The sequence below is a fragment of the Trachemys scripta genome, chromosome 3 (genome assembly GCF_013100865.1).
Source record: "Trachemys scripta elegans isolate TJP31775 chromosome 3, CAS_Tse_1.0, whole genome shotgun sequence".
NCBI lineage: Eukaryota > Metazoa > Chordata > Testudines > Emydidae > Trachemys > Trachemys scripta.
Genome location: NC_048300.1, coordinates 162,418,070 through 162,431,044, shown reverse-complemented (window position 1 = coordinate 162,431,044; position 12,975 = coordinate 162,418,070). Strand labels below are relative to the sequence as shown.

Genomic DNA, 12,975 nt, shown 5'->3' with positions numbered 1-12,975 from the left:
TGCAGGCTGGAAGATGAATAAACTTGGCATCCAAAAAGATCTGGCCTCCTTGAGTCTTTGTTTTTGGGTCTTTGTCACCCCGGGTTGACCTTGCCTCAACCACCAGGGAATTGCGGGCCGGGTAGAAATAGAAGTACTCATGCCTCTTAGTTGGCACAAAGTACTTGCACTCGACTCTTTTGCAGATGGGGCACAAGGAGGAGGGAGTCTGCCAAAGGGCAGTGGTAATCTTCAATACCCCTTCATGGGGGGGGTAAAGCCACCCTGGCAGGAGCCGAGGAGCAGAGGATGTCAAACAGGGAGTGCGAGGTCTCCTCCAACTCCTGCGACTGATGCCCCAGGTTAGATGCAGCCCTCTTCAATAGTTCCTGGTGCGCCTTAGCATCATCCTGAGAAACTGGGTGAGGGGGCTCTGTGATAACCTTGTCTGGCAATGACAAGGATGATGCCAGTATCGCAGGAGCCTCAACATCCATTGGTGGTCCAGCAGGCTGCTCCCCTGGGTCCTCCTGGACATATGGGATCCTTCCCCCCAAAGTCTCAGGCATGGGAGGGGATCAGGATGTTGAGGCCACTGGCCTGTCTGAGGCTCCTGACACTGAGCAGGCAGCCCGAGAAGGCTGGGTGAACACCCAGGGGTTCCATGAGTATCATTGTGCCAGCCACTGTGCTTGAGGTCATGGGATAGGTTTTGGTGCAGATGACGTAGGCGGCAGCACAGGCACAGGAGGCTGCTCCACAGTTAGGGAACCCTGCTCCGTGCTGGAGCTGTGACCGGAGCAGTCACTACCCAGTAACCAGGATTGGTCAGAGCAATGGCTCTTATCTGACTGGTAGATGAGACGAATGTCTTGGTCGTGGCCTCAGGGACCAACTATGTTCGGCAGATCAGTGTCGGAAACCCAGCGATCTATGCCTTATGCTACCTGACCGGTAACAGGACGTTGAGTGGGACCAGGAGCTATCATGAGCCGGTTTCTGGGAGGAACTTCCTGAACATGGTGGTCCCCATCTTGGAGACCAATGATGGCGGGCGGGTGACTGGTGGCTTCAGTCCTCCAATCAATCCCGGGATCTGTATTGAGCTCTCAGCGATGTGAGGGGTTGGTCTTGGTGATCCTGCCGGGGGGTGCCTGCCCCGTGGGTCTGTGCCAGGCTACTGGTGAGATACACCTTGAATCCTGCTGTCAGTGCCCAAGTTACAGGGACTGAACAGGGCTCTGCTGAGCCTGACACTTTAGCTCTGAGGCGTGATGGCTTTGGGTGGGTGAGTGATGGCGGGACGTCCCACGAGATGGGGAATGGTGCCACTGAGGTGGGGATGTATGCGGAGGTCCCAAGATGAGACTGGGGTACTGCCAGAACGAGTGTGAGTGGCACCAGAAGTACCAGGATCTCCTGAGATGCCTGTAGGGCTTCAGGCATCAACGGCACCTGAAGCTGATGGAGGCCTGCACCGCTATCTGGAGTCGCAGGCAAGATATGGGATGGGCTGCACCACTCGACTTGAGCTGGGCCTGACTTCCCGAAGTGGGTGTTGAGCTGCCCGGCACGGGTCTTGGCTCACCCTCAAGCCTCTCATTTCCCTTGCAGGAAGTAGGAGATCTCCCCTCCCTGTCTTCTTCGGCTTCTTGGCCGAAGCTGCAGAGGGGGATCGGTGTCGGCTTGTGGACATTGTGTCAGAACACTGCGCACCGATGCCTCGGTGCTTGATTCCGAATCGGACTGTTGCTCCAGTGCTAGAGTAAGTGCCGACTCCATCAGGAGCGCTGTCAGGCGATTGTCCAGCTCCTTTTTCATCCTGGGTTTGATGGACTTACAAATACGACACTTGTTGCTTATGTGCCCTTTGCCAAAGCACCTTAGGCAGCTATTATGTGGATTGCTAATGGACTTTGGCCGTTTGCAACGATCGCAGGGCTTAAAGCCTGGGAACCAGGGCATGTCCCATCCTCAGGGGAAGTCCTGTTCGGGACTAACGAAGGCTTTTAGGAACTATTACTAAGGGAAACTAATACTAACTCAACTACTAACTATATACAACTATATTACAGGTTTTACAAAGTTCGCAAGAACAGAGAACAAAACAATGCTAGCCAAAGCAGCAGATGTTTCAGCACCATCACTGGCAGCAAGAAGGAACTGAGGGTGGGGGGAACTGGAGGCGCCCCTTATACTATGCCAGGCAGACATCACTCCAGATGGCGCCAGAGCCGGTACCCTACCGATACTGCTGAGGGAAAAACTTCCGGTACCAGTGCATCTGGCAAGCACACACACCAAATATGGAATGGACATGAGCAAGTACTCAAAGAAGAACATTAATATTCTAACTACTGAAGGCAAAGTGATATAAGGTATCAGCCAACATGTTTGTTTTCCACTATATCAGAATTTTGAAATCTATAGTATTCAACAAAATGGTAACACTTCACTTCAGTTGATACAAAAAAAATTAAAATGCACTTTTCTGTTTACAAATATTTTACCTGAGATGGTTAGAAGTAACATAACTATAATTGAAATAGACTAGAAGAAAAACGAAAGAGCTTCTCTATACTATCACACTATACATACTGTGTGTACTTGACAACACTTAGGATATTGTCAACTATAATATTTCCTCTGCAGAGGCAGTCTTGAAACACATTTGTGGGAATCTTTCAGACAGCAACAAAGGAGAAAAATATTTTTAAAATGGCGGAACAAGGATTGACCCCCCCCCCCCAAAAAAAAAAAAAAGACTGGAGACAAAGGGATAGTTATAGTTCCCGAAACTACTTTTTCTGCCTAGCACCTTAGAATCTGAGCACCTTCCAGGTAAAAGCAATAGCAACAAAGTCTCTAGTGAGCATCATACAGCCTTTGGCTCTTGTCCCTTTAAGTGGTATAAAACACTACTTGGGGCAGGGAGTTTGGTTGGTTGGTTTTGGCTGATTGAAATAATCAACCAGATTTGTTTAATTTTTTAATGTATTGTATTTTAAATTAGAGTACCCATTTTATAATAAATCTATAACTATTATAAGTGACTGTATATTACAGTCACTTACAAGTTTTTAAAGTGGAATGTCCCAAACACCCATCCTACCATGTTGCCTGGCTTTCCCAGTAGCTTTACCTTACCAGCTTTCTCATCCATTCTCCACTATACCCATCTTCTTTCCCTTCACATCCTTTCCCATTCCCCTTCTCTATCCTTTGCATGCACAGCAGGGTGAGAAAAGTACATCTCAGTCAAAGCTGCTTGAGAAGATGCCCAATAAACAAAACAAAACCAAAACCAAAACAAAAACAGTTTGTGGGAGGACTCAAATAGTAAATTGAAATAATTGCAGCTGCTTTCATGTTTATTTTATATGTGCAATATACATTTTTGTATTTTTCCTTAAAATTGGAGATTTCCCACCCCTCCCCCCGTACTTACAGTCGTGGTCACAGGATGACACTACCCTTTCAGAGGGAGCAAGGCCAGTGCACCCATGCCTTATCAGTATGCACCAATTAACTGAGCTTAATTGAGGGCAACTGGGCTCTAGGTGGTGAGACCTACTGAGCTGGGGGGATCCAGGGAGACAGGGCCTGGGTCAGCCAGGAGAAGGACAGGAGGTGAGAGTTGCCAGAGTCAGGAGATTGATAGTGGTCCCAGGGGAAGTCTAAAGGCAGGAATGCAGCAAGAGGGTTTGCTGGATAGCATCCCCAAGCCAGGCCCAGAAGGATGAAGGTCAGGGAGCAGCAGAAGGATTTGCCTGCTGGCTCTAAGCCAAAGAGCCAGAGCCAAGACAAGGGAGCAGCAGAGTAACTTGCCTATTGATGTCTCCAGGACAGGAGACCTGAACCCATAGGAACTATGACAGGGTCGAGTAGAGTGAGAATGCTGTCCTGGCAAGGATGCTCCCAGCAAAGAAGCTATGGGGATTCCCACTGGGAAGAGTGGAGTTGCACTTCAGCTGAAAGGACTGGGATAGCTGTCCAGGGACAGAAGATGACTGACAAAGTCTTGACATGGTCAAAGGTGCCAAGGTGTGATACGTGGGGTACTGTGGGACAAGATGTGAGCTGAACTTAAATTTGTACTTGGCGTAATGAATTGATTTTATGCTTGGACCTTTATTATGGACAATTTTGTATAAGGTTTTAACAATAAACCAGCCCCAAGAAGAGCATTATTGAAAGAGAAGATCCTGAAGTGAAGATATTGGGTTACCAGAAAGAGGAGACTGAGCAAATGTGTCATTCAGTGGCTTGCCACAGCGGGTGCTCCAGGAGGGGATGCCCTATGATAGGGGCTTTGTTTGCTTTATCAGTCTATCAGTGTCACTAATATACCAGAGTTAAAAGCATTTTTTTGGTGTTTGTGTGAGTTCCTTCGGCTTTTTGTGAAGTAGTATTTTATTTAAAAAAATTGTTTTGGTGAAGCAGAAGTGGGAAGTACAATATTTCTTGACAATCCACTGAATGATAATTAATCTTTTGTATTGCTAAGTAGCATTTGAAACCTGGAGGACACTACTTGATTCTAACTTCTAGCAAAGACCAAGTTGTGGGTGCTAACAGTGTTCCTTTCCATTTACAATGAGGACACTTAGATGTATTCTATAAAATCTCCACCATAATGCACTGTATATTTCCCAGAAACCTAGAAACAGAACTCAAACTCTGCAAGAATTGTAGCCTCTTCTAGCAACTTTCAGAAATGGTCTCTTTTGTAGCTTTTATGCAAACTGCATTCATCTGTAGTTTACCTTACACTTAAAAGCCCTTCCACTTCAACACACACACACACACACACACACACACAGTTCCTACCTGAAGTCAGAGCCTGCTCTCTTCCCATTCTCAGGAATTCCAGGATCAGGACACATGTCAGATATGACTGCATCCCCACCTTGACTCACTGCAGTCAGAATTAAAAAAAAAAAAAAGGAAGAAGAAACAAAAAGAATAGTTAGTCTTAAAACTAGGTAAATGATTCTTCACCCATCCACACTTCGAGTTCTACAGGAGGAACATGATCTATTTGCTCAGTATATTTTTCAGGAAGGTAATATAAATAAAGACAAAGTGCATCTTAATATACATTTGTTTCATAGATTTCAAGGCCAGAAGGGCCCATTTTGATAATCTAGCCCCGGGATCAGCAACTTTTGGCACACGGCCTGTCAGAGAAATCCGTTGGCGGGCCGGGACAGTTTGTTTACCTGCAGCGTGTGCAGGTTCGGCCGATCGCCCCCACTGGCCGCGGTTTGCCGTTCCAAGACAATGGGGGCCGCAGGAAGCGGTGACCCAGCTGGTGCCACTTCCCTCAGCTCTCATCAGCCGGGAATGGTGAACTGCGGCCACTGGGAGCTATGAGCGGTCGTACCTGCAGACGCTCAGATAAAAAAAAGTGTCTCATGGCCCTCCAGGGGCTTATCCTGAACAAGCCGTGAACCAAGTTTGGAAACCCCTGTTATAGACTAATCAAGTTGCTCCTTAACCTTTTTTGTTAGGTAAATTGATTTTGCTTCTTGAGTCCAGGCATGTTTTCAATCTTTTAATCATTCTCGTGGTTTTTCTCTGAACCCTCTCTAATTTATCAAAATCCTTCTTCAATTGTGGGAACCAGAAATGGACACAGTATTCCAGTAACAGTTGCACCAGTGCTAAATACAGAAATAAAATAACCTCTTGACTCGTACTAGAGATTCCCGATTCATGCATCCAAGGATAATTCCAGAGTGTTGCATTATCAACCGTGAGCCCCAAATCATTTTCAGAGTACTTCTTCCAGGCTAGAGTCCCCCATCTTTTAAGTTGGGCTTACAGTCTTTGTTCTAGATGTATACATTTAGCCATATTAAAAATAGATATTATTTGCATAAGGCCAGCATACCAAGAAATCCAGATCACTCTGAATCAGTGACATATCCTCATTATTTAGTGCTCCCTCGATTTGTGTGTCATCTGCAAACTTATCAGTGTTTTTAAGTTTTCCATCCAGTGCATTAATAAAAATTTTAAAATGATAAAGGACCAAGAATCAATCCCTGTGGGACCCCACTAGAAACATGTGTTCAATGGAATATTATATTGATTTACTCCTGGCTAACTCAGAAATATGTGAAAGCGCTAAAGCTGCTTGAAGTCTCCATTGTGCCCTTCCCCCCACATCAGGTAGAATAGAGAATAGGGTCCTCCCCTCCCCCCCACACACACACAGATGTTACAGACAAATTTGTATAAAGTTATGGTCCTCACAAAACTAAGACTCTGATTTTACTTGTAAAGTGTGTGACTGTTTTTATCTTCTATCTCGAAAGTGGTAACTTAGTTGTTTATGTAATATTCTTAAATATTACATTGATTACAAATATAGAGATAAAGGCATACAAAATACCTTTACAGTTAATGGCCTTCACAAAAATGAATATAAATACAGTCAATCTGTCGCTCTCTGTCTATCACATACACACACCTTCCCTTTCTTCTTTGCTTCCTTCCATGAAGGATAGAAGAGGGGGGGGGAAAAAGTCATTCAGAATTTCTGAAAACCCTTTAAGGATAAGGTAGTACTCCCTTCCTGAATATAGACAGTGTACTTAGTTGGAATGTTTTAGCAGCACGGAATGAATTAGACAGGCCTGAGTGGATTACAGATGACAGAAGACAGCATTACGATTGAGAGGTGATGGGAGATTAGATGTAAATTTCTCAAGCAGTGATAGGCTTTTGAATGGAATAAGGTGGCATAGAGGAAGCATGGTGACAAACAGGTTATGTACAATCAGAAGATAAGAGCTATAAATCCTGACTGCCTGTTCCAGCAGAATCATGGGCAATTAATTTATCTGAAAGCTAAAGCTTTATACAAGATGAGAAATATTCATGGAAATCAATTCATATAAAAAAGGCATTGCAGTGCTACAAAAATACAGCTAAGTAAAAAGCTCTTGTAAGTGCAGAATTGCTTGCCCCAAGTATAGCTTCCTCCTAAAACTGATAAAATTGCAATAATTATGGTACATTTAAATGTCTGAATCACCTCCATTCTTGTCTCAGAGATGCAATGATTTTAAAGATATAGAAAATAGCAACACCCACCAGCCTATCAGAGTTAAAAACTGTATTTATCTCCTTTCTCTGTCTATGATACAGTATATTGTCTGTTCCAAAAATGTTCTTCAAAATCAGCTGATGAAAGATTATGATAATGTGAGAGATGTATTTCCGGATATAGCTTAAAAAGGAACATTCTAGCTGTGAAACATAACAGCTAACTTAAAGGAAGTTCCTTCCTGGTATATTGTGACATAAATCAAATTGTTATGAGTAAAAATTCAATTCTGGAGCTTCTGACTCACAGTATTTCCATATCAGTGTATGCAATGTGAACATTTTGTCTATCCAAGGTGACGACCAAGGGAACATTTCCAGGCTAAGGGCCTGATCCTCCAGTAGTCAATTTATGCAAATAAGTCTTATTAACTACTTATGTGAATATGAATTTTCCCATGTCAGCACTGTGATTAAGAATGAGACAAACTAGTTCATAAACAAAAATACTATTTGTTCTTAGAGTTCAATTTTGCTAGCTACATTTATTCTTTCAGAAGAGTTCATATCTAAATATACATAAAAAGTTTGTTACAAGAGTAAATTTTAAAAGCATGGTTATTGTGAGAAAACTGCCCTTGCTAAACTAACCACTTCTTGTTGCATATATGCTTCTAACAATCTCTAATCTTCTTATATTTCCTCAGGTTTTTGACAAAGTCAAGTATTTACTACTGTCATAAGAACATAAGAATGGCCTTACTGGGTCAAACCAAAGGTCCATCTAGCCTAGTATCCGGTCTTCTGACAGTGGCCAATGCTGGGTGCCCCCAAGGGAATGAACAGAACAGGTAATCACCAAGTGATCCATTCCCAGTCGCCAATTCCCAGCTTCTGGCAAGCACAGTTATAATGACACCTCTATGTTAGAGTAAGCTGGATTCTATTCTGTCTCACAACATCCCCAGGCAATGAGTTCTGCAGGTTGACTGTGCGTCATGTGAAGAAGTACTTCCTTTTGTTAGTTTTAAATCTGCTGCCTATTAATTTCATTAATTAATCTGCTGCCTGCTTCTTGTATTATGTGAAAGGGTAAATAGTACTTCACACCATCCATGATTCATATCCTCTCACCCCTCAGCTGTCTCTCTTCCAAGCTGACCAGTCCCAGTCTTTTTAATCTCTCCTCATGTAGATGCTGTTCCATATGCCTAGTCATTTTTATTGTCCCTCTCCGTACCTTTTCTATTTCTAATATATATATTTAAGATGGGGGTGACCAGAACTTCACACAGTATTCAAGGTATGGATGTATCATGGATTTATACAGTGGCCAAGCATGTTTCAATGCAAAACCTGATATTCATGCACAGGAAATTTATAACGTTTTAAATATCTGTTTTTTCTCTGGAAAACACCATCATGTTTTTAGTGAAAATGTGCCTGTTTTCACTTTCAAATGGGCCAGATTCAAAGACGAAAACCACAAGTCAACGGGTTCACAGTGTCTCCATACAGATGGTATTTGATTCATTCAGATACCACAGGATTTGGATGTTCTAGTGAAAGAACCACTATTTAGTCAATTGAAATGGAACTTTCCCTAACCCCCAATGAATGTTCTCCACAAGAGAAGTCTTCCAGAATTTTCCTCTTCACCACAGCCCTTTCTCCTGACATTTACAAATACTTCTATGTGAGGGTGGATCTAGTCCAGTGTTCACCCAGAAGTATACTGCTCCTTTAAATGTGGCAGGGATCATACATCTGGGATCTACCACATCTTGCAGTACAGGATTTGTTAAACATGGTCCAAGGGCTTAGTTTATGTTTTCCACTAGGGAATATCAAACATCTTGTTACAGTCTGTAGAGGCATGCTATGTTGTCATAACAAAATAACTCCTGTTCCTTGCACAACACAAGCTTGTCTGATCTTACTCTTCCAGGTTGTTGGGTGGAGTGGGGGGAAGGGAGGAGAAAGAAAACAAATTGCTCAAATTAAATCAAGTCATTTATTACCTTCAGTAGTTTAGATGTCTTGAAGGTTCTCTATAAATTTTTAAATATTCAGATGTACAACAAATATTTTGCTTGTTAACATTGGGATATTTACCCAGAATTTGCCCTTTTCAAACACTTCCCTCCATTTTTCAATAATTATTTCTCCAGTATCAAGATTTTTGACCTCACTTCTACTGAAAACTTTTGAAAGACACGTAAGTGGCTAAAGACACACGGCTAAAACTCTCATCATCTCACATCTTGTTACCACAATATGCTTTTCTTTGGCCTTGATAAATGAGTCTTGCCTCATTCACATCCATTCAGAATATTGCTGCAAAGATCATTCTCTTAACCTGTTTATGTCATCTGTCTCTTAACATTCCTCCACCAGTTCCCCCTTCTCTATCCCATCAAACATTAGATGCGAGTTTTCACTTTCAAAGTGTTTCAGGGCCTAATCCTATACTAGCTAGCATCTCTCAATCAGTATCAAAATGTTGACCCCCCACACACACACATACACCTCCCATTGATCCAGGATGCCAGCCTCCATCACCACTTGTTAAATTTTTCAAAACAGACACCTTCATCCTTTATCCCATGATGCCCCTCACAGTTGGGAGAATCTCCCTATTAACATTTGCAAAGCTATGTCATCATCCTTCAAAACCCTTTTTTCATATCTCTGTGATGTCTACAAAAATACTTGACAACAATAGGCTATTGGTGTGCTGAGACTACCATTTTTTGTGTTGACCGATATTGTCTAACTGTGTTGTGGTACTCCACACTGTAACCACCTCTTGTCTCATGTTTTATTTATACGGAAACTATTTGAAGCAGGGGCCACCTTTTTTGTTCTGAGTTTGTACAGTGCCTGGTCCAACTATGGCTCCTATGCACTTAAAATAAATACAAATGTGTAATGCTGGAACATATTTAACTTTTTCTATTCTGATCATCTCACTTCAGTAATCTCTCTTGAAAGTTTCCATTGCTAGAGGCTACTGGAACAGTTTTGTGTCTTAGAAAGTTTGGTAAGCATGCACATGTTTTCAAATAGTCTGAAAAGTGCTCCATTTCTTTCTTTCTTTTTTTTTTTCTTCAGTTTTTTTTCTCCCTGATCATTTGCATTTCTAATGGCTTCCCCCATTAAATTTACAGTTTCTAGTAAGTTTAATGCTTATGATGTTCTAGATTACAGTACTGCAAACTGGGATTTTTCTGTTTATCCACAGAATATTGCAGAGTACTTCTCACACTGTCAAAAGGATTGATAACTGATAGTAATACACCCCTACCCCGATATAATGCTGTCCTCGGGAGCCAAAAAATCTTAGCGTGTTATAGGTGAAACCGCGTTATATTGAACTTGCTTTGATCCGCTGGAGCACACAGCCCCACCCTTCTGGAGCACTGCTTTACCGCGTTATGTCCGGTCACGTTATATTGGAGTAGAGGTGTATGTGTAATGTTGACATCTATCTTCTAGAGACCACCAACACATTTCACATAGAATAAAGTAATCAAATGACACATTTTTCATCCTCCAGGACTCATTCACTCTAGTGCTAACAATGTTGAACCCAGAAAAGAATGGGTTCTCCTGCAAAGGTTTATATTTTTGCCTATTCAGATGCTGAAAAACTGCATATACAGTTTTTAAGTACATATCTTGCTCCCAGTTCAATATACCAAAAACATTTAGATGATGTAACTGCCAGAGTTGATTAGTGAATTCAGTTTTAATGAACTAACATAACCTTTTGAATGCAAAAGTACACTGCATCTTATACGGTGTCCTGTTTCAGATACTGTCATATTTTTCAAGTTTTGATGAAATGTCCAAATTCAGACAAAAAAAATAAGTTGAATTTATTTAAAACACATCTATAGATCATTCTTCACTAATGTATCTCACATGCATATAGATCTGTAATGAACCATCACTCAGAAAAGGTATATATGCTTTTGTTTTCCAGTTAGACTGCAGTAACAGAATGTGGATGCATGGAGATTTGGGGGTAGTGGGTGAGGAGAACAGAAAGGTTAAGATTCTAGTCATGTTTTCATAAAAATATCCCTTATATTAAAAATAGCAGGACTTTTGTTAGATTCTGAGGTACAATTCTTCACTGGTCTGGATTGCCTCAATTACCCCGAGTGCCTCTCAATGCCTTCCTACTGTAGCTCTCTGCGTGGGATGCCCATAGTCAGCAACAAGCATGCACTCTATAGCTGTGTATTAGGTAGTCCTTGTCCAATGCCAGCACAGACTTCCACTGGTCTTCATTAGCCTTGGTTAACAACTGGTCAGGTGACTCCTCACTCTCCACAACCCTGTGTTTTCCTAAAACATGGGTTCTGAAATGTGCAGCCCTGGCCTGGGAGAATCAGAGGAATGTTAAGGCTTGTTGATCCTTTAAAAAGAATCAATACCCAATAACTTGCTATCTTAACTGGATTTACCAAATAGTTCAGTTCATACACAGAACTTGATTGGTTTAGATTAAAGTTACTTTATTTCATTCCAAAGAGATAAATTTTGAGTACAAGTATTAAAGTCAGAAATGGTTACAAGATAAAATGCTTTCTAGTAACTAATTTAACAAGCTAGACTTGGTTCAAGATAAAATCCTCACCACGTTTCTATCAAGATGGCTGACTGAACCCGTGTCAACATCTATCCCCCCAAAAATCAAAGAGGTGGTACCTTTGCCATGTTAAGTGAAAGACTTCTGTCTGGAAGTATCCTTCAGAAGAATACATTTCAAAGGTAACTTGGGGGTTTTCTTTGCCCTTCTCTTTTATAATCCCAAGACCCTTTGAAATGGATTTTTCTGAAGCATATCGCCAAACAAAAGTATTTTTCCAGCTGTGAGGTAGGCAATATGGAGTTTGTCAAAAAGGAAGTATCCTGCTGCTTCTTCTCCCCCTGGAGTTATGCCGGCTAAAATGCAAAAACTACGAGGAGTCTGATGGCACCTTAAAGACTAACAGATTTATTTGGGCATAAGCTTTCGTGGGTAAAAAAAAAGCACTTCTTTGAATGCATGGAGTGAAAATTACAGATACAGGCATAAATATACTGGCACATGAAGAGAAGGGAGTTACCTTACAAGTGGAGAACCAGTGTTGACAAAGCCAATTCAGTCAGGGTGGATGTGATCCACTCCCAATAATTGATGAGGAGATGTCAATACCAAGAGAGGGAAAATTGTTTTTGTAGTGAGCCAGCCACTCCCTATTCAAGCCCAAATTAATGGTGTTAAGTTTGCAAATGAATTGTAGCTCTGCAGTTTCCCTTTGAAATCTGTTTTTGTAGGTTTTTTTTTTTTTTTTTTTTTTTGAAGGATGGCTAATTTAAAATCTGTTATGGAATGTCCAGGGAGATTGAAATGTTCTCCTACTGGCTTTTGTATGTTACCATTCCTGATGTCAGATGTGTGTCCATTTATTCTTTTACATAGAGACTGTCCAGTTTGGCCCAACAACCATAAGCACATGTGAGCAGTGGTGAAAGGATGGCCTTGCATGCACAAGATCAGGTCCTACATGGCTTGGAACTGAGCTTTGGGGAGGAAGGCTCTGGCCTGAGTAGTGTTGAGGACCACTCCAATGAACTCTCTGAGTTGTGCAGGGTATAGCCCGAAGATATTATGTTGAGCATCCAACAGTCCAAGGTCAGCTGCGATCAGGCCGACAGAAAGGGGCGCAGGCAGTTGAGGAAAGAGCAGCGGGATGGGTCCTGGGAAATGACTGGGGCACCGTCTTTGGATGCATCCTGAAAATACCTGCTTCTGGCTTCCTTGGCTTCTGGAAGAAGCAGGCTGGGCAGAGGAATGGGAAGATTAAGGGTGCCGCTGTTTAAATCTTGTCTCTCCATTTTTTTTGTAGGAGCTGGACTTGGGGATACCCCAAGACCTTGATGGAG

The 12,975-nt window shown here is 42.2% G+C and overlaps 1 protein-coding gene across 1 annotated transcript in view; it reads right to left on the bottom strand.

The window, feature by feature from the left end:
* The window catches only part of LOC117875514 (CUB and sushi domain-containing protein 1-like), a 1,845,931-nt gene that overhangs the window by 618,678 nt on the left and 1,214,278 nt on the right, over positions 1-12,975 (bottom strand). The window contains exon 8 of the mRNA XM_034766897.1: positions 4,810-4,897. Within this exon, the coding sequence (XP_034622788.1) occupies positions 4,810-4,897 (88 nt within the window). The remainder of the gene's footprint in view (positions 1-4,809; positions 4,898-12,975) is intronic.